This window comes from Lucilia sericata, unplaced genomic scaffold, assembly GCF_015586225.1.
Source record: "Lucilia sericata isolate MDLA Ls3-8-SP2 unplaced genomic scaffold, ASM1558622v1 Contig000021F_arrow, whole genome shotgun sequence".
NCBI classification, from domain to species: domain Eukaryota; kingdom Metazoa; phylum Arthropoda; class Insecta; order Diptera; family Calliphoridae; genus Lucilia; species Lucilia sericata.
This window is the reverse complement of record NW_023994059.1, coordinates 1065000-1084360: the sequence shown is the minus strand read 5'-3', so window position 1 is coordinate 1084360 and position 19361 is coordinate 1065000. Positions and strand designations below refer to the sequence as shown.

The 19361-nt window shown below is 32.2% G+C and overlaps 6 protein-coding genes across 9 annotated transcripts; 2 read left to right on the top strand and 4 right to left on the bottom strand.

The window, feature by feature from the left end:
• Positions 1-987: 987 nt before the first annotated feature.
• LOC119608129 (phosphatidylinositol N-acetylglucosaminyltransferase subunit C) lies at positions 988-1995 on the bottom strand. The gene has a single exon (XM_037962411.1). The coding sequence runs from the start codon at positions 1921-1923 to the stop codon at positions 1075-1077; it is 849 nt and encodes a 282-aa protein (XP_037818339.1). The 5' UTR covers positions 1924-1995; the 3' UTR covers positions 988-1074.
• A 1985-nt stretch (positions 1996-3980) lies between these two features.
• On the bottom strand, positions 3981-7832 carry LOC119608355 (unc-112-related protein-like). Its single transcript, XM_037962753.1, has 3 exons — positions 7731-7832; positions 6724-7639; positions 3981-6656 (listed from the first exon to the last, which is right to left on the bottom strand). Exon 3 carries the CDS (start codon positions 6586-6588, stop codon positions 4459-4461), a length of 2130 nt encoding a protein of 709 aa, XP_037818681.1. The 5' UTR covers positions 6589-6656; positions 6724-7639; positions 7731-7832; the 3' UTR covers positions 3981-4458.
• A 533-nt stretch (positions 7833-8365) lies between these two features.
• LOC119608332 (unc-112-related protein-like) lies at positions 8366-11470 on the top strand. 2 transcript variants are annotated; one of them, XM_037962711.1, is made up of 2 exons: positions 8366-8666; positions 8780-11470. In XM_037962711.1, exon 2 carries the CDS (start codon positions 8846-8848, stop codon positions 10976-10978), a length of 2133 nt encoding a protein of 710 aa, XP_037818639.1. In that variant the 5' UTR covers positions 8366-8666; positions 8780-8845; the 3' UTR covers positions 10979-11470. The 2 variants fall into 2 exon arrangements, with proteins under 2 accessions (XP_037818639.1, XP_037818647.1); XM_037962719.1 differs by having other exon boundaries at positions 8375-8534; positions 8780-11451.
• Positions 11471-11948: 478 nt separating this feature from the next.
• Positions 11949-15037, bottom strand: LOC119608345 (ADP-ribosylation factor GTPase-activating protein 1). 2 transcript variants are annotated; one of them, XM_037962732.1, is made up of 6 exons: positions 14442-15037; positions 13732-14318; positions 13550-13664; positions 13399-13488; positions 12973-13032; positions 12057-12816 (listed from the first exon to the last, which is right to left on the bottom strand). In XM_037962732.1, exons 1-6 carry the CDS (start codon positions 14499-14501, stop codon positions 12265-12267), a joined length of 1464 nt encoding a protein of 487 aa, XP_037818660.1. In that variant the 5' UTR covers positions 14502-15037; the 3' UTR covers positions 12057-12264. The 2 variants fall into 2 exon arrangements, with proteins under 2 accessions (XP_037818669.1, XP_037818660.1); XM_037962741.1 differs by lacking the exon at positions 12973-13032 and having other exon boundaries at positions 11949-12816; positions 14442-15001.
• A 495-nt stretch (positions 15038-15532) lies between these two features.
• Positions 15533-16279, top strand: LOC119608380 (cancer-related nucleoside-triphosphatase homolog). Its single transcript, XM_037962785.1, has 2 exons — positions 15533-15839; positions 15894-16279. The coding sequence occupies exons 1-2, from the start codon at positions 15631-15633 to the stop codon at positions 16246-16248; spliced, it is 564 nt and encodes a 187-aa protein (XP_037818713.1). The 5' UTR covers positions 15533-15630; the 3' UTR covers positions 16249-16279.
• A 129-nt stretch (positions 16280-16408) lies between these two features.
• On the bottom strand, positions 16409-18125 carry LOC119608447 (DNA-directed RNA polymerase III subunit RPC5). Of its 2 annotated transcripts, XM_037962885.1 has the most exons (4): positions 17977-18125; positions 17643-17918; positions 16896-17546; positions 16409-16836 (listed from the first exon to the last, which is right to left on the bottom strand). In XM_037962885.1, exons 1-4 carry the CDS (start codon positions 18013-18015, stop codon positions 16486-16488), a joined length of 1317 nt encoding a protein of 438 aa, XP_037818813.1. In that variant the 5' UTR covers positions 18016-18125; the 3' UTR covers positions 16409-16485. The 2 variants fall into 2 exon arrangements, with proteins under 2 accessions (XP_037818813.1, XP_037818805.1); XM_037962877.1 differs by having other exon boundaries at positions 16896-17918; positions 17977-18117.
• Between the last annotated feature and the right edge of the window lie 1236 nt (positions 18126-19361).

Genomic DNA, 19361 nt, shown 5'->3' with positions numbered 1-19361 from the left:
ATTTTATATGTTCTTAAAAAGAATTGAAATTTAAAAAGTGGTATGTACTATTATTATATTGTATATATGGAATCAAATCTCTTGTAATAGTATTTCATCGATCGAAAGTATAATTAATTTCAAATTTTGAAAGCTAAATGACGCAGCAATGTGCAAATTTGTTTTGAGTAAAAGTGGATACTGCAGAATGTGCTTCTAAATGTGAAAAATAATTAAAAATTTTGTTAGTATATTTCTGGTTCGCAAAATTACTTTTATTGTATTATAAGGAGCATATAAATTTCAAATGATTCGGAAATGGACTAACCCAAATTCCAAACTATTTATTAAATATTTTTCTGTATGAGCTATAAATTACAACTAAAAATCATTTTCTGGACAAAAAATATTCTACAAAAATCTTAAAACTATTTTTCCCGTAATCAGCTCAAAATTACGGAATTTTTGAGACCAATTTCGAAAAAATCAAAAATATTTTATTTTTCAAAAATTATACTAATGTCACGATTTTTTAATCACAGGTAGGGAGCTGGGGACCATTCCAAAAAAATATTTTTTATTTTTCTGGAGAACATTACAGTACATACGCATCGATTGAGTGGTATACCTATGTACATGTAAAAAAACTGTTCCTCGGAACACTAATTTTGTTTAAGTAACCCTCGTAGCGTATGAGCAATACTACTTTTAATTATTATATTTCATACGTTACAATAAACATGAGGTGCAGAAATAGTAATACATACATAGTCTTCTTTTAAAAATATGTATACATTTGGTATATTTTCTGTACTTTTAAATATATGCTTATCTTTGTTTGGACATGTGGATTTTCAACTTGAAGTTCATATTCCCATCATTTTAAAATAATCACCCCTATTCTGCATTTCGATTACGTTTACGCATTCAGTTACTCAACGATCGAAATAAGGTATTCCAACAAAAAACTGAATCGTAAGAAAAAGAAGAAGAATGATACATACATAATATATTTACATAGGTACAGCCTTTTATAGATTTTTATTAACTCATAACATTATAAAATAAAAAAATTTGTAAAGGATTTAATAAATGCTATAATTTGATATCAATATTATCATCGGTGGTCTCTTCAACGATTGCCTCATCCCAGGGCCCATGGATATTATGTTTATGTCTTTGTTGTATAACAAAAATGCATGGACACAGGATATTAATGAATAACGTCACGGAAACATAAATCCATAAAACATTGACCGATATAAAATACAGGCAATAACTGCAAGCCACAAAAATGGGCAGCAACATATAATAACGCCAATATTCCTTCGTTACTATAGGATATAGAGCGAAAAATATTGCTGCCTCGACCAATAAAACGAAGGCATGATATGATGTTGATAAACGGGACGCTAAGCATATCGATCCAAATATAGCCGCATTCAAAGATATTGTCTTCGAAACCATTGCCACTGAGAGTCCATAATCACAAAATATCAAATTCAAAAACATCACGATAAATGTCATGGAAAAAATAGTATCTGTTGACACTGCGTCTGTGAGTGTGTGTAATATGGGAGCAAATAGATAACCAAACAGTAGTACCGCCAACAATGTTTTAGAATCCTCTACAACGATTGTAAGGTTTAAATGTTTTCGGCGAAAATAAATGTAACCGACAATGGTCATAAGGAAACTTGGCCATAGTATTTCCGTGGGAGATGCTCTTTCGCTATACATTGCATAGAATATGATAAGGAATGCAGTAATGCACGATATCTGATTATTGAGGACTGTAACTCCTTGGATGACTTCATTAAGTGTGTAAAACTGTACATGCAAATTGGTCTTTAAATCTTTTAAAAATGTTGGATCCGTATAATTATCAGGATAATCCTCATTTTCGTATAAATTTTTACGCCAAACTTTACGTTTTGTATTCATTTATGTACAAAGAAATTTGTAATTAAAAATCTATTTTACTAAAAACTATTTTTTGTTTACATAAAATTATGCTACAACAACAAGAGTGAAATAACAACACCATACAGCTGTTTGTTGATGTTAATAATTCTCAGTGATTTTAAATTGTTGGAATAAGAAGAATAATTTAATAGTCTGGTAACTTTCGATAAGAACAGTTATTTTTATGTGACGCTTGTTTTTTTTTTAACAAATTTTCAACAAATTTAAAAGTTGTCATATTTGTCTATTAAAAATTTAAAATATAGAATTAAAATTTTCTGGGAAGATATATAATACGTAAAAGAGATGGTCGTAAAATTTTGCCAACTATCAGTTTTGTTTTCCAATATTTGTGGGTAAGCTGTTTTTATTTCACGAACAAAAAACGTCAGCAAGATTATCTTATATTTAATTAAATGAAATACTTTTTTTGGGGTGCTGGATTTTATATTAAGATCAATCTAGTTGATCATAGACTACTCTAGTCGATGTTTAATAATTTTCTTTAAAAACTTAAAGACTACTGGGCAATAATATGTACAATTTTTTCCGGAATAATTGCTGTTGCAATTAAATGTGCTCCATATACACTGGAGAGCAAAAATTTGTGTATGTTTGCAATTTGTGCTTCTCCTATTGAATAAAAATAAAACTAAAAACAAAAATCCAAATCTTTTGATTAATTTAATACGCAATATATAAACAAATGAACAATTTAAACCAAAAATCATCAATTTCTAAGTGAAAAACTAAACCGACATGCATGTACTAACTTTTACATGCCCCGAAATCTTTAGGGAATTACTTTTTACTACGTTTTATGATACTATCTACAAATTTTTCTTTTACTTTCTTTGGAATACACAGCTGCCAAAGCTCTTCCAAAGTCAGCACAAATTTTCAGTCTGATTAAAAAATGTTCAAAGACAAACAATATTTTTTGCAATTTTATATATTTAATACACTGAAAATAATCCATGCTCAACTTTACGAAAAAAAATTTCGTAACTTCTTTTTTCGTAATATTTACAAAAATTTCGTTTATAATACGAAATATTATTTAAAAAGACCCTTTTCTATTTTTACGAAAGTACGAAAACCTTTCGTAATATTTTTTTCTTAAATTTTAGCGAAATTAAACATAATGATATTAATTATATTATCGTTAAATAAAACTACAACATTTTTATAAAAATTAAGAAAAAGTACAATATAATTCACGAACTATTTTCATAAAAAAATTAAAAATTCGTGTGGAGAATAATTTTTAACTAAAATTAGAAAAATTATTTTAAAATGAACAAAAATGCATAAATTAATATTTCGTAAATTTTACCATATTTATTCAAAATTCAATTTTTTAAATTTATTTAAATTAATTTTTCCAAGATTATTTTGCATTATACTAAAATATTTCGTACAATTTCGTATATATTACGAAAGAATTTCGTGGTGCGAAACAACGAACGATTCGTACAATGTACGACATTTTTCGTATATATTAGGCATGGATTTTTTTCAGTGTAGCATTTTTAAATTTCTCTTAAAAATGGAAAATTTTGTGAATACAAATCCCACAAAATAAATAAAACCAAATCAAACCAATAAATGGTTTGTTGTAGAATTAGGACCATGATTGGGACTACCAGCCATGATATTTCTATGAAAAAGTATCTGTTGGTTGCATGAACATTTTAGTAGAAAAAAAATTATCTTATAAATTTGTAAATAATTTTTCTGATAATGCATACGATATCAACGTATAAAAAGAAACTAGCGAAACAAACAGGGTGGGATTCGGTATAGCCAAATATAATACCATTAGGTCTGAGTCTAAAAATCAATTTTTGAAGAAGAAAAAGCGTGATCGCAAAATTGATTAATTAAATTTTCGATTACGAAAGAAAATATGTTTTAGATAAAACTTTTATCACAAAGTAGTAACAATAGTAAATATATTCAGTGCTTATTTAACCGAATAATTTTAAATTAAATAAAAAACCCATATTTTTAATAAACGCACAATAACATAGTTCTGTTTTTGGTATTTTTTTAATAATTTATTAGAATATAGTAAATTTGTTTAACAATATATTAAAACGTCTACACATACACTTTTTGCTTTATATTTTCTTTGACAAGTTAGTTTGAAGAGTAATTCACAATACTTAATACTAAAAAGGCAAAGTCGGATTGTTAAATTGTTACTTTGTTTTGTTATGCACATAGATACATATATTTTATATGATAAAATATTAATCTCTTGTTTGACATACTTTTTCATTTTTCAAAACACATTTCTTCTCTGTTTGTTTTGGAAAGAATGTTAGGTTGGTAAGCCAGTTAGTAGGTTTAGTAGTACAACATTGTAAAAGTTCTATGCAATAACTTTTGGTAAAAATTATGAAAATCTAACGAAATATATTTTGTTTTAGCTTTTCTGTAGTTAGGGAGCATGCATTTTCTGTGCTTGGCACTTGCACGTTTATTACTGGTATTTAAGAATTATATTGATTATACCCAACCACCGGTAAGTTTGTGGAACATTTCTTCATTAAGGGTTTGATTGTTTTCTTTGGAACGCATAGACATAAAAATGTAGCCACCAATAAATTCGTGAACAACTTTACAGTCGGCAGACTGAACAGAGAAAACGACGTTTTCATCATGAAATTGAATCATCATGCATTTGATACCCCAATTAACATTCCATGCTTTCATTGTATTGTAGCGCCAAGTTTTTATGTGATCGCCAGATCCAAGGTCCATTCTCATAATACGATTGTAAGCAACGCCTAACAACTCTTCTTTTTTATGTCCATCAAATTTAATAACGAACAAGGAGACCCCAAAGTTTGGCAACGATTGCCATGCTTGAATATACTTTAACTTGGCATCCATGAGTGATAGTTTGCGGACATTGGCATGCGCTTCCAGTATACGTTGGGCAGCCTTACTAGACAATTTTCGCAGCATTCTTGGTGGCAAATAGTCGACCGTTTCAATAGATCGGGGATCAACATTGACAGCAACACCATGAGCAGGTTTTTGCAAATTTAACAAAGTTTGTATATTAGAAACTTCACTTTCGTAAGAACTGTCAGCCAAGGAGCGTCCTTTTGATGCGAGGCGACAGGCAGCCATCCATTTTGCATACTGTTCTTCATTCTCGCAACGTATCCAAACTTCACTGTTAGGTCCATTACTGCCTTCTGGCGGAACTTCCAGACGTATTGCAAACTTTCCCTGCGAAAGTACAATGTCAGGTGTAACTTCACAGCCCCGCAAATTAATGGTTATAACTGGAGCTGCACGTCGTGATTCTTCAGCACTTTTATACAAATGTAGATGAAGGTCACGGTAGGTGAAGAAGTATCTTTTGTATCCTTTCATTGTGAATTTTCGCGGTTTTAGAAAACGCAAATAATCAGATAATTCGGGTATCTTTGTTATATTGCCATCCGCATTGGCATTAGGTCCTTCTAATGATATTTGCAACTCATTTAGGGCAGAATCAATGTCATCATCAGTGCCATTTGCGGTACTCATAGAACCAATTCCTGAATCAATACCTTGATATGTTTCATTCTGTTGATTAATCTGAAATTGCAAAGCTGCAAACATTAGACTTTCTTCTTCGGTACAATCTAATTCCTCATTCAGAATGGCCCACTTGGCCTGCTCATACAACTGATTAATGCGAACTTGATCGTATTTGGGGTTCAAATCAAAAAAAGTGTAGTATTTGAAGCGAAGACTTAAGGTGTCGTATTCCCGTATGCCTTGTTCCATTATAGACAGAGAAGAATCGAGCCAGCCAACATTCATTCGAGCCTTTTCAATCAACGATTTTGGTCGAACCAGTCGTGACCGGACATCGGGACTGGGTGAACGGGGAGAGGCAGCTAAATTCTCTTGAAAATCTCCCAAACTAGATCCAGAATCATATGTCATGTATCCATTGCTGCTGTGCTTCCAAGTACCTGTTGGTGAACTTATCGGTGTACCAGGAGCAGTGCCAGCCCTTCTTGGGGTAGTGCCATAGGGTGATACTGGTGCACACAGAAAGTTGCCGTTTTGTGTTCTATCCAAACTTCCATTACTGCCATGATAGGCAGAGTTGATTGGTATAAATGAATTGGTATCGGGAGCTGGCTGCAAATAAACCGTTCCATTAGGTTCGGCTATTGGTATTTTCTTTTGAGGAAACTTCCCAAAGTTTTTCTTTAAGTGATCCGCTTCAAGAGGTTTGCACAACGACAACTCTTCGGGATGACGAATATCTAAATCTTTGCACAAGTTTACAACGGCGGCAAATGTTTTAATAGAAAAATCAACGCGACAGTCAAGGTAACGCAAGTCTGGCAATTGAACACGTAGAATTTTATGCATTGGTGTGAAATGTAGTAAACAATCCGCCTGAACGCCCACCTGATCCAATGTAGAACGGGTGCGTGTTAACCACATATTTTTCTCTGGCCACCACAAAGCATGATCGGACCAATCTTTTGGATTTTCAGGGTCAACCAATTGTAGCATAATGCCGCCTATGTGTTGATCACCTTTTACTCTTAAATGTTTCTCCACCTGCAGATCTGTTATAAAAATCCGCAGATTCCAAGTGTTGTCTCCAACATGAATCATGGCTGCTAAATATTATTCTTATTTTATCAGAACCTGGAACCTACAGTATCCGTCCTTGTATGCGATAACTGAAATGAAAATCACAGATGTTTCTCTAGAAATTCATGAATTTGATGACGTAATATTTTTACTTACAAACACTATATACGGTGAATAATTACACAGAGAACGTTTTCGCAATTCAAGCAACTACCGCTCTTATCATTTCCCAGACTGAGAAGTTTACTCAACAATTGGTTTGTGATTGTTGTTGACACGGTTGCAATATGTAGTAGATGTTGCTAGCTTCACTGGAACTAAGCAAACAATTTTATACAATATACAACAACGATACCAATGGGTTGGGGTTTGTTTATTTGATGAATATTATAGAGCTATTAGCTCGAGTTGCTCTGTCTGCTCCCTTTCGTTCAAACGTTCGAAAGCGCAACCAAGGTTATATCGTTTTCATGAACGTAGTACGTACACGCTTGGAGAGCCAAATGCGCAAAATTCCAGCAACGGTCAGCGCCAACAACCAGCCACACACTTGAAAAACAAATTCTAACACAACTAATTAGTATATTGCTGTATTTTATATGAGAAATGGCAGCAACGACGACGTCGACGATGACGTGCTCGATCGCGCTAGTAGAAACTAATAAACAGCTAAAATATAACAACTACTACGCAAAAGCAATTAATCCATAATTCGACACGATCTAAATATCGCCCTTTAATTTATTTATTATTTTGTATTTCTGTATTTATTTATGTATACTCTTATACGGTCGTCAACACCACCACTACAACTGATTGACTGACAGACTAACTGCTTGCCACCAGACTGATATTGATTGATGAATGGTGGATCGTTGTTCGCACAAGTCAATTGGTGGTGTTTTGCTGTATTTCATTCGATTTGAATTCAAATTAATTAAAATTACACGATGATGACGCAGTAGAGGAAAATGATGTGTGCTTAGCTCAACGTTTCTCCCTCACTTTTGTTTGTTTCCACGATACACAAACAATGATGGTATTAAATTGCTATTTTTAGAAGAAGAGAAACCTGCACAAAACAAACGAACGAATAAACCATCAAATGATGTTTACAATTTATTATAGCAGCAGCAAAACGGAAAAATATTTAATGTTTTTACTTTATCAACTCGAGTTCTCCACACTACCCGTTCACTTTCAAAATTACAACCACTCTCGTTCGAATTCGATCAACAACTAAAGAAAAGCTGAGAGAAATATAATTATTGATCTCTATATTTTTAATTAAAACGAAGAGAACTAGTGGTGGAAATCTGCATGAATATGTATGTATATAGTTAATACAAATATGTTAATTATTTAAATTTTCGGTCATTTAATGGATTATATAGGATTTTCATATTACAAAAATTTAATAATTACCACCAAAAAATTTTATTACCAAGTAACTACTTATGAATTGCAAAAAAAAAAAAAAAATAAATATATTTTTTCGAGTGTAGTTTGAATCTAATTTTAAATAGGAAACTTCAAGAAATCATGTCTTTCTGAATTATTGAAAATTTGGATTCCGAAGACATCTGGGGCCTTCAGAAAATTGATATCAACAGACAGACGGACATAGCTTAATCAATTCCGCTATTCATAAGGATCCAAATCAATATAAAATTATTTTTATTCTCTCGGACCGTTTTTATTTGAAATCGGTGAAAATTTGAAAACAGCTGAAAACATAGCCGGCTTACAGTCGATTTTAAGTCGCCGCCGTTAATATTTGTCGGCGCAGGGCTCTGTCTGTTATAAAAATTACATACTTTGCAAACACTGGACATTGTTTTTCTGCTGCTGCACACAACAATCTTTTTTCATACACAAATAGAAATTGGAGAAAATTTTTAGAATTTCTTTTCCAACATTAGGGACAACGACGAAAAACTCTTACTTTCGAATAAAAATTCGCGGAGGTGTGCAAAAACATAAAAATAATAAATAAACTTAAAAAAAAAACAAACTCAAAAACATAAAAAAACTTACGTCATCAAAGAGCTTCGATGAGACAAGAATTGTGTTTTTTTTCGAGACTAAGACCAGTAAAAGTAACAAAGAAATTTTAATTTGATTTAAATTTATTTGCATATATGTATACATCTGTACTTACTGAAGTGATTCTATTATGTGTTTCTTCTTTATATTCTTGTAATCCCAATAGATTGTTTGATTTCTACAATTATTTGCATCGACCAATTAAGTTGGCATAAAATCAAAAGCATCAAAGATGATTCACGTCGGTGAGAACACTTGGATTTTGCGAATCTTTATAACTGATCTCCAAGTTGAGAAACAGTTGAGGGTGAAGGGTGATCAGCATATTGGTGGAATAATGCTACAGCTGGTCGATCCGGAAAATCCCAAAGATTGGTCAGATCATGCCCTTTGGTGGCCAGAGCGTAACATTTGGTTGACAAGAACTCGTTCTACTCTTGATCAAGTGGGCGTGCAAGCTGATTGTTTACTACATTTCACACCCATGCACAAAGTGTTAAGAGTACAATTGCCAGATTTGCGTTTTATAGATTGCAGAGTAGATTATTCAATAAAAACTTTTGCTGCGGTGGTTAATTTATGTAAAGATTTGGACATTAGACATCCTGAAGAGTTGTCGTTGTGCAAACCGCTGGAGCAGGAACATTTGAAGAAGAACTATGGGAAATATCCCCAGAAAAAAGCTGCTATTCCGGAAGCAAATGGTATGGTTTATTTACAACCTGCTCCAGATACAAATTCTTTTATACCAATTAATTCTGCTCACAAAGTAGGCAGTAATGGTAGCTTAGATAGAACACATAATTCCAATTTATTGTGTGCGCCAGTTTCTCCTTATAACACAACTCCCAGAAAACCAGGCACTGCTCCCGGAACTCCGATAGCATCACCTACAGGTACTTGGAAGAACAGCAGCAATGGCTACGCAACCTATGATTCTTCATCAAGTTTAGGCGATTATCAAGAGAATTTGGCCGCTTCGCCAAGGTCACCTAGTCCCGATGTTAGATCCCGTTTGGTACGTCCAAAGTCACTAATTGAAAAGGCCCGCATGAATGTGGGCTGGCTGGATTCTTCTCTATCAATCATGGAACAAGGTATAAGAGAATACGACACCTTATGTTTGCGTTTTAAATATTACACATTCTTCGACTTGAATCCCAAATACGATCTTGTGCGTATTAATCAATTATACGAGCAGTCTAAATGGTCCATCTTAAATGAAGAAATAGAGTGCACTGAAGAGGAGAGTCTAATGTTTGCTGCTCTTCAATTTCAAATTAATCAACTCAATGAGTTCCAGCCTTACCAAAATTCGAGCTTGGACTCTACATTTAACGACAACGGTACTGACGATGATATAGATTCAGCATTGAACGAATTGCAAATTACCTTGGAGGGACCCCATTCGAATGGTGATGGTAATATCACAAAGATTCCAGAACTTTCGGATTATTTGAAATTTTTAAAACCACGTAAATTTACCATGAAAGGTTACAAACGATATTTCTTCGCCTACAGGGATCTGCATTTGCATCTGTATAAGTCCGCCGAAGATTCCCACAGAGGAGCGCCGGTTATAACGATCAATTTAAGAGGTTGTGAAGTGACACCGGATGTCAATTTATCACAACAGAAGTTTGCCATACGTTTGGAGGTGCCTCCAGAAGGTAAAAGCGGTCCAAATACAGAAGTATGGATCAAATGTGAAACCGAAGATCAATATGCAAAATGGATGGCAGCATGCCGGCTAGCTGCCAAAGGACGTTCCCTCGCTGATAGTTCGTACGACAGTGAAGTTTCCAACATAAAAACCCTATTGAATTTGCAGAAACCAGCTCAAGGAGTAGCAGTAAATGTTGATCCTCGTTCAATCGAAGTCCTCGATTATCTTTCTCCAAAAATGCTAAGAAAATTATCGAGTAAAGCGGCCATCAAAATATTGGAAGCTCATGCCAACGTCAGTAAGCTATCCCTAATGGATGCTAAATTGAAGTATATTCAAGCTTGGCAGTCGCTGCCCGACTTTGGTGTATCTTTGTTTGTCATCAAGTTCGATGGTCACAAAAAGGAAGAACTATTAGGTGTAGCCCATAATCGTATTATGCGTATGGATCTAAATACAGGAGATCACATAAAAACTTGGAGATACAATACCATGAAGGCTTGGAATGTCAATTGGGGCATCAAATGCATGATGATTCAATTTAATGATGAAAATGTTGTCTTCTCTTGTCTGTCGGCCGACTGCAAAGTTGTGCATGAATTTATTGGCGGTTACATTTTTATGTCGATGCGTTCTAAAGAAAACAACCAGACATTAAATGAGGAAATGTTCCACAAACTTACTGGCGGATGGGCTTAAAATACTAATTTTAATCGTTCAATCTAATTAAATCTTTTGACGCACATTAATACTAAACCTGGTGTTCTTCTGTCTTATAATTACTTTTTTACACAAATTTAAAGGACTAATTTACATACAAATATTTATTTATAATTGCCAAAGTGCCTAAAATATTTTATATATCTACTCTTTTCTAATCTAATCGATCGAGAGGCCTCTGTATTGGTCGCATTTTTATAACTTATGTACATTTAATTTATATGCATTAACAAATGATATCCATTTATCTTGTCTTCGAGAAATGCGTGTATTTTTAATCTAATAATTAAACCTAATATGTCTTAAATATCTTTTACATACATAAATTATTAACAAAAATAACATAGTTTTTTATGTTTCTCATTTTGTATGTTGAAAATTTCGATTTATTTTAATTAATTTTTTGTTGTAATTTTATATAAATTAATCCAATATGTATTACAATAATAAAATTATATTAATACATAAAAATAAAAGTTTTTTTAATTATTATTTTTTTTTTTTTTTTTTTCTAAAGATTAAAATTTGTTAGTCATAGCTTGAACCATATCCCAACAGAAATTATTGTGTTGTATTTAAAATAGTATGCTGTTTACTCAATAGAATTCGACGTAAAGTGCTGATACACAATCAATCCAAAGATAAATTGGAATATGTTTCCTAAATACAATCTTCAAACCATATTTGGAACATATTTAAGGAGTATAGTGTTTAAAAATTTACTTCATTAACATTCAAAAATAATGTACAAATGAACGATATGAGAATCGTACAGGTCTTTGTCTGATAAACTTTTCTTCAAAACATCAGTGAAAATATAATACATCCATACACAAAAAGATAATCACGACAATTACCCGATAGAATTGCATATGTAATGTATATTTTATTGTTCCTATTCGAAACGAAAAATTCCATATAAAGAAAATTCGATTTATTAAAAAAATAGTTTTTCTTTTTAATATTATTTTAATTGTTTCATTCTTTATATTTATTATCATTACATACATTCGTTTATATAATTGAAATTCACATATATTTGTTAAATCAACCAATATTTTCTTGTTCCTTTGTTTTTGCAAATTTACTAGTAAAGTTCTAAAGAAAAGTATCTAATATAAAGTAAATAAAACAATAAACAGAAAATAAACGAAAAATAATAAAACAGCGAATTATATAGACAAAAATAAAAATCCATATAATAAATACATATATATCAATGGTAATTTAAATTTTAATCAATACAAAAAGAAATAAATCATTCTTCAATTCATAAGCAAATTCCAAGCATCATCTTCGGCTGTTTTATTGGCTGCTGGTTTAATTTTAGCACTTTTCACGTCTAAACTATCAAAACCTTCACTTAGTTTTTGTGTAGTAGAAGCCAATTTCAAATTTTTATTAGTTGTTGCAGCTGCATTTGTTGTCGAAGTTAATGGTGTTGAATTTTGATACGAAGTTGTGGAGTCTTGGTAACTATCAAAACCAGACCAATCGTCATCATCGTTATTCAGAGATGATGATGTTGCAGCAGCATTGCGGCTACCAGCACCGCTGTTAGAATTGCTGCTAAATTGATTGTGGTACGACTTAGATGTGGGCATTTGTTTTTGTGGGCTATCTTGCCAACCCCAATCGTTGTCACTGGCATTCGATTGATTTCCCATGCCTGATGCAATATTTCCACTTACAGAGTGTGAACGTTGATAAGAATTTTCTTGATTAAAATCGCCATAACCACCACCGCCTTGTTCTCCAGGTGATGTAAAATTACTGCCAGCTAAATTATTCCATCCACGTTTACCAATGTCAGTTACCTACATCAAAAATAAAGCCAAATACAATTATAATTAAGCTGAAGGCTTACAAAATATTTAATAATGAACTCATTCTAATTAGCAATAATAATTTTTTAATAAAGTAAGAGTGAATGTGTATGTACAATTAAAATTTATTTACAAATAAATACCCACCTTTGTTGCCACTTCAGTGACTGAATGTTGTAAGGTTTCTATTAAACCACCTTCATTTATCTACGATTATAAAAATTAAAAAAAAAATAATACTAATATAAATAAAAATCGCCAAAAATAAAATAAAAAACCATCATAAATTGAAATAAGCGTTAAATAAGTTTATTTTAATTAAATATAAAGTATGGGGACTATTTGTGCACTACCAAATTAGTTGTATGGACCCAAACTAAGGACAAATATAAAGTAATAAACAAAAAATAACTCAAACAATTGTACTTCAAGGTCATTTTAAATAGAGAATAAAGCAAGTTTGAATATCTACATATATATATGTATGTATGTATGTAGAATCTATAGCCAACAACCATTGAAATAAAGATACAAATATTTACGTTGTGTACAATTTTAAATAATTAAACAAACCTTTGATGAAGCTATATTAGCTGTATTAACAGCTTTTTCTTTTGCAATAACAGCAAACTTCGAAGCTCCGGCTGAGAGTAAACTCCATCCCTGTAATTAAAAATAAAACGTAAATACATACTCGATTTTTGTTTAGTCAATTTATACTTACCGAGGCTAGAGACGATAAAGTGGTATCAATAAGTTCTTGAGATTGAGTTTTTGGCGGTGGATCGCGAGAATAACCGAAGCCACTATATTTACCTCCTTGGCTAGGCGGTAAATGACTATAAAATATAAACAATTAAAATCTATAAATTTTCATTAATTTCTATAAAATTTGTTGCCACTTACTCAGGTCTTGAGGCATTTTCAGATTGAATGCGTGAGAAGAATTCCTCTTTTTGATCTTTGAACTCTTGCGTTTGGAATTGTTGATAACCAAGGTCATTATTAGAACCACTGCCACCATTTTGGTAGCCACCGCCAGAACTCTGCTGGTAGTTTCCACTGTTCCTGGAATGTGCCATTGATGAGTTGTTGGTAGACGTAGCATAACTACCACTTGAACTACCATATGATGTTGTTGATGCCGACGAACCTAAGCGCTTCTTTGCTTCAGTTATATCCCATGGTTTGCCCTGGGCTAAAGTGGATATCTTGTCGCGATATAAAGCAGCAGCTTTTGAGTTGTACTTTTGAGTGATGGGAGCACGATCGTTCCAATCATCTTGGTCTTCAAAAAACTCACGGGCATTACGGTTACCACCCACTTTCATTTTTTCCAATTCAATGTCTTTCCACTTGTCCATTGTTACGGAACGTACGAATGAGAGATGGACACCCAGGCCTCTATGTTTGCCCGAACATTCCAAGCAAATCCATATGCCATATGTTACAGAAACCCATTGTGGATTATGGGTGCCACATTCAAAACATTTCTAGGAAAACAGATGGAAAATAAAATTTCAATAAGAGAAGGATGCAAATGACCTTTGTCTCCTGAACACTTAAATTGGTAAATAATCGTTTAGGTATGTATTAATTTATTTTACAATTCATACCGAATTTTCATCTTGTGGCTTAAGCTCTTGCAGTACACGCCTTGTCCTTGGACTGGCCATTTCCGGTTTTTATTAGCAGCAAAGAAAATGTTCGTCGTGTTATGAAATTTCGTTAAAACTCCGAGTGCTGCTGCAACTGGCTGGCTTCCAATTCAGCAAAATATTTCGTCACAACGTATTTGATGAAAACCACAAAGCCAACAACACCAAATATAGTAATACCTAAAACTTGAGCTTGATATCTCCTGGAAACAGTTTCACAATCACCACTTGATGATGTTGTAGCAGCGCCAGCAGCAGAAGTTGTAATGTTAGCGACAGCAGATGATGCAGCAGCAGTAGTTCTTGATTTAGAAGATGGCTTCATTAAAATTCACTAAATAAAACACCTCAAATGAAGGTATTTTTAAATAATATCAAATAAATTATAAACGTTTTTAAAATGGTAATTGTTAAAATCTGTAAAACATAATATTTGCACTTGAAAATGTTGCAAAAATTGAAAATTCTCTACTTTTTCACAAAACCACTACACTGACTGCTTACAACAAAAAAAACTCCAATTGTCAGAGAGAGTACAAAAACTGTTGACGTGTGAAAGAGAATGTCAGTAACAATACAACACTGTTGTTTTCTTTGAAATTTCATTCACAATTAAATCAAGGCGAATTCATGTAAGGTGGTGTTCAAGATATGTTAATTATGTTCTTTATTAATTTTCTTTAATTTATTTTTTCAAAAAATTTTATTTCAAACAAAACAGTTGTTTTGCTTTTGTTTATCATACGAAAATAGAGCACGCTCTAATCGAAAAAAATTACATATCGTCACCTGAAACGCAAACGACCCTAATTAACCAAAAATTCAAAATCGATTTAAAAATGTTAGATAGGGTCGTTTGCGTTTTAGATGACGATATGTGTTTCCACATGTATTTTACACATGCAATGTTTTATATGAATCAGATGATATGTACAACTTTTACAAATGGAAATTTTGACAGTACATATGTAAAATACATGTCGTCTAATAGCACCTTTACTGATTTTGACATCTACGTGAATCAAATGCAAAAACAAAATACATGTATAATTTTGTTGTTGCAGAACTGCCACCTCCTTATATGAATTCGCATTGTTACAGACTTTTTCAGACGTTAATTTCTTTAATCTTTTGAAGTTTCTTAAAAATGACAGAACGCTTCGGTTTAATATTGATAACAGGCCCACCAGGAGTTGGAAAGACAACTTTAGTTCGTAAAATTTGCGAGGATCTCGGCAATAAACATAAAATCGTGTGTAATGGTTTCTATACAGAAGAAGTGCGAAATCCAAACAGCAGGGAACGCATTGGATTTGATGTCGTTACATTTAATGAAAAGAGGGGCCCACTAGCCAGGTAGAAAGTATTGTGGTTTTCTTCATTTATACTTACGAATTTATTGTTTTCTAGGTCTGACCATGCGAATAAGATAGGACCGTTTGTCGGCAAATACCAAGTATATGTTAAAGATTTTGAAGAACTAGCTTTGCCATTACTATATACAAGTACTGGAAGAGATTTGCTAGTCATTGATGAGGTGGGAAAAATGGAGTTAAAAAGTAAAAAGTTTGAAATGGCTGTACAAAACTGTATAATGAAGACATTTTTGTTGGCAACAGTTCCATATGAATTAAGACAACCTATACCTCTGATAGACAAACTAAAAAATCACCCAAAAGCGGAAATCTTTGTTGTTACAAAGGGGAATAGAAATTGTTTACAGGACGAAATTGTAAATAAAATTTTTAAATTAATAAATAAATAACAGCATAAAAAATAGAATAATCTCTGCGGCACTCTTCGTGTAAATTTAATTGTTAAAAAACATTCTAACCTTTAATTTTTTCCATAAAATACAATTACCGACGGAACTGGTTTTGAAAACGACAAAAGTAATACATTGGTCGCATGAAGTATTCTTCAAGTTTTTTTTATAATTTTTTATATTTTATTCTTTTTAAAATCTATAGTATGTAGTAAAAATACAAAAAACAATGTTAATTTACATGGCTGTAGTGGTTGAACTTGTAGTTGGATCCGAATTAATTAAAGTCGTGCTGGAGTATGTTTTTGAATCTCGCTGAGATCTTTTTCTCGCCCTTTTTGGAGATTTTTCATAATCCATTTCATTATATGTCTGTTCAGTGGCCCGCCACACCATTTCTTGTCTTTGTACTAGATCGGGATAACGTTGTTCAAACTGCGTGTCAGGTGACAAAAGTAGTTCCCACTTTTTATCCGTATTTAATTTCGCAACAGACTGTAAAACTTCCGAAGCCTCTTCAGGCGGTAGCTGGGTGGCAAAAATTACCTGACGACGATAAAGACTATTAGTGCGGGAAAAGCGAAACAGCTGAAAGAATATAAAAATTACTTTATTACATATTTACTAAAGGTCCCAATAAAACTTACGACGTAATCTCGAGCTCTTATCATAAGTTCAGATTTAACACCATTTGCATTGGATAGTGTTTCATTTGGGTAAAGAATTTCAGACTGTGGTACCCAGTTGCCATGTATTAAAATGCCAACCTGCGGCAAAGTTCTTAATACCCGTTCCGCTGTAATTTTTGGGTCTATACTTTCTTGTAAAATGTCCATTATATCATCGAATGAAAGCATTTTGGCATCTTTGAGAATAACTTTGAGCTGTTCCATTAAATTCATCGATTTTAGTTTCGCCTTACTAATGACTCTAGCTGGCAAAACAGCATCTATGCCTTGATCTTGGCCCTCTGCTGGTAAAAGTTTTTCAACATATTTTGGAGTGTCCAAAGCTAAGGCGTGACTTCCTTGCCTATTAGTGGCAAATAATTTTTGACGTTCCAACTCTGCCGTTGGAGATGTACGTGAATGCCAATATGTCTCACACCAAGGCTCATCGACACTCTTCTTCACAAAGGTATCGTATCCTTGACGCTCCTTAACTTTTTTCCCACCTGTTCGCGCAAATTTAACTGTGACCTGTTGCAGTTCTTCATCGTCATCCTCTTCGTTAAGAGCCTTTTGTTCGGCTTTGTTGCGTTTGTCTTCCTTGTCGAAATAGGAAAACGAGGGTCTCAACTGTAGAATAGAAGTCAGCGGAGAGAGGTGAATCTCTTTATCCGTATATATGCCCACAATATATTTGCTGACATCGTCCAATGATGTGGAACTTACAAATGCTTGTTTGTCCATAATACCTCTTTTGAAAGTCGGCCTTTCTCCCTTCGCTTGTGATTTACCATCGGCAGCCAATGCCAGTTGTTCACCTTTGAAACGGTCATAGAATGGGGATTCCGTGTCTAAAGCAAAGTCAACTTTGACTTCATGATTTAAAGGTTTTACACAGCAGTTTACAACTGCAGCGCTCTCAAAATTCGACACTTGTGTTTTTGTGGGATATTGAAACAGATACAAATTTTCTTGAAGATTTTTTGACAGAAACACCGGTATCTAAGTATACACATGAAATTAATAATTTCGCGTTATTTTAACAATATTTACAACATACCTCTTCTAAAACTTCATCTTCTTCATTTTCAAATTCCATTGCATACAATTATTTTAAAAAATTTTAAATAATTGCAAAAAAAAAAAAATACAGATCTGGATCTAAAATATTACAAATATTAGAAATCTGTCAACAGCATGTGTTTTTGTAATAGCAATTCACAGTAATACTTGATATTTTTAACATTCACAGTAATATTTCTTTACATTTAGCAACACTGAAACTGCTTTTGTAACGTTTTTTTTTAATAATATTTAAAGCTGATATTCACTAACTTTTTTTAATAAAAAATAGAAATAAAAATAAATCTTAGATATTTTATTTTGTTTATTTTGCAATTTACACCTTGAACTAGTTTAAGCTGGCTGATTTACGCCGAAAATATAGGTTGAGGTGCGTTTTAGATTGTTTATTTTTTAATTTATCAACACTTAAAGTTTATACATACTACACATAAATGCAACCTTGTTGTTAAATTATTCCTTCGCTGTCAACGGTATTGTTAATTTATTTTAATCAATATTTTAAATGTTAAAAGTCGCTGGAATACGTTAATGGATTATATTCGAAAATCGATTTTTTTATAAATTTTTAAATCTATGTATAAAAACTTATAATCAATGATCAGCTGGGCTAATGATATTATCTCGTAGTCTGTATAAACTGGTAACTTTCTTGTTTCGATATCAAATCCAAATTTAGTACTTTTGACTTTGATTTTACTATCGACATTTCCTTTCGATATGAAAGTCCATTCGAATGCTATTTTTTATACTTTTCGAATTTTCTATATTTCTATTTTTCTATATATATATTGCATTTACAATAATAATATTTATTTTATTCCACACTGCTAGTTTCATTTCATACATCCGTTGTCTAATACCTACGGTTATTTCATTGCGTGGTTATTTTATTGTAGGGTTTCGGAAATATGTATATTATTTTATTCCTTTCAAACGATAACAATTTAAAAAAGTTTAGTTTTAATCAAAAATTAAAACTAAACTTTTTTAAAGTTTTCTTATTTTATTTATATTTCACATAAAGGACTGATAATTAATTTTGATATCATGTGAAAGATCTTTAAGAGGCGCTTTTAATTTCATAAAGTTGAAAAAAAAAAACAAATTAAAATGTTATTTAGATTACTAAAATTTTTATTATATAGATTACACTATACGGCAAAAATAAATACCTGGGAAAATATAGGACGATCCTCATAAAACTTGGTGAAAGGATTTGTTTTTAATTTTGAAGAATTAATAAAATTAAAAAAAATACTTTTTAACATTTTTTTATTTTTTTCCATCCCTGCATAATTTCTCACTCAACTTTTATGCTTGCGCTCCGTTTTGTTGTTATAAACAATATATGTATTAAAT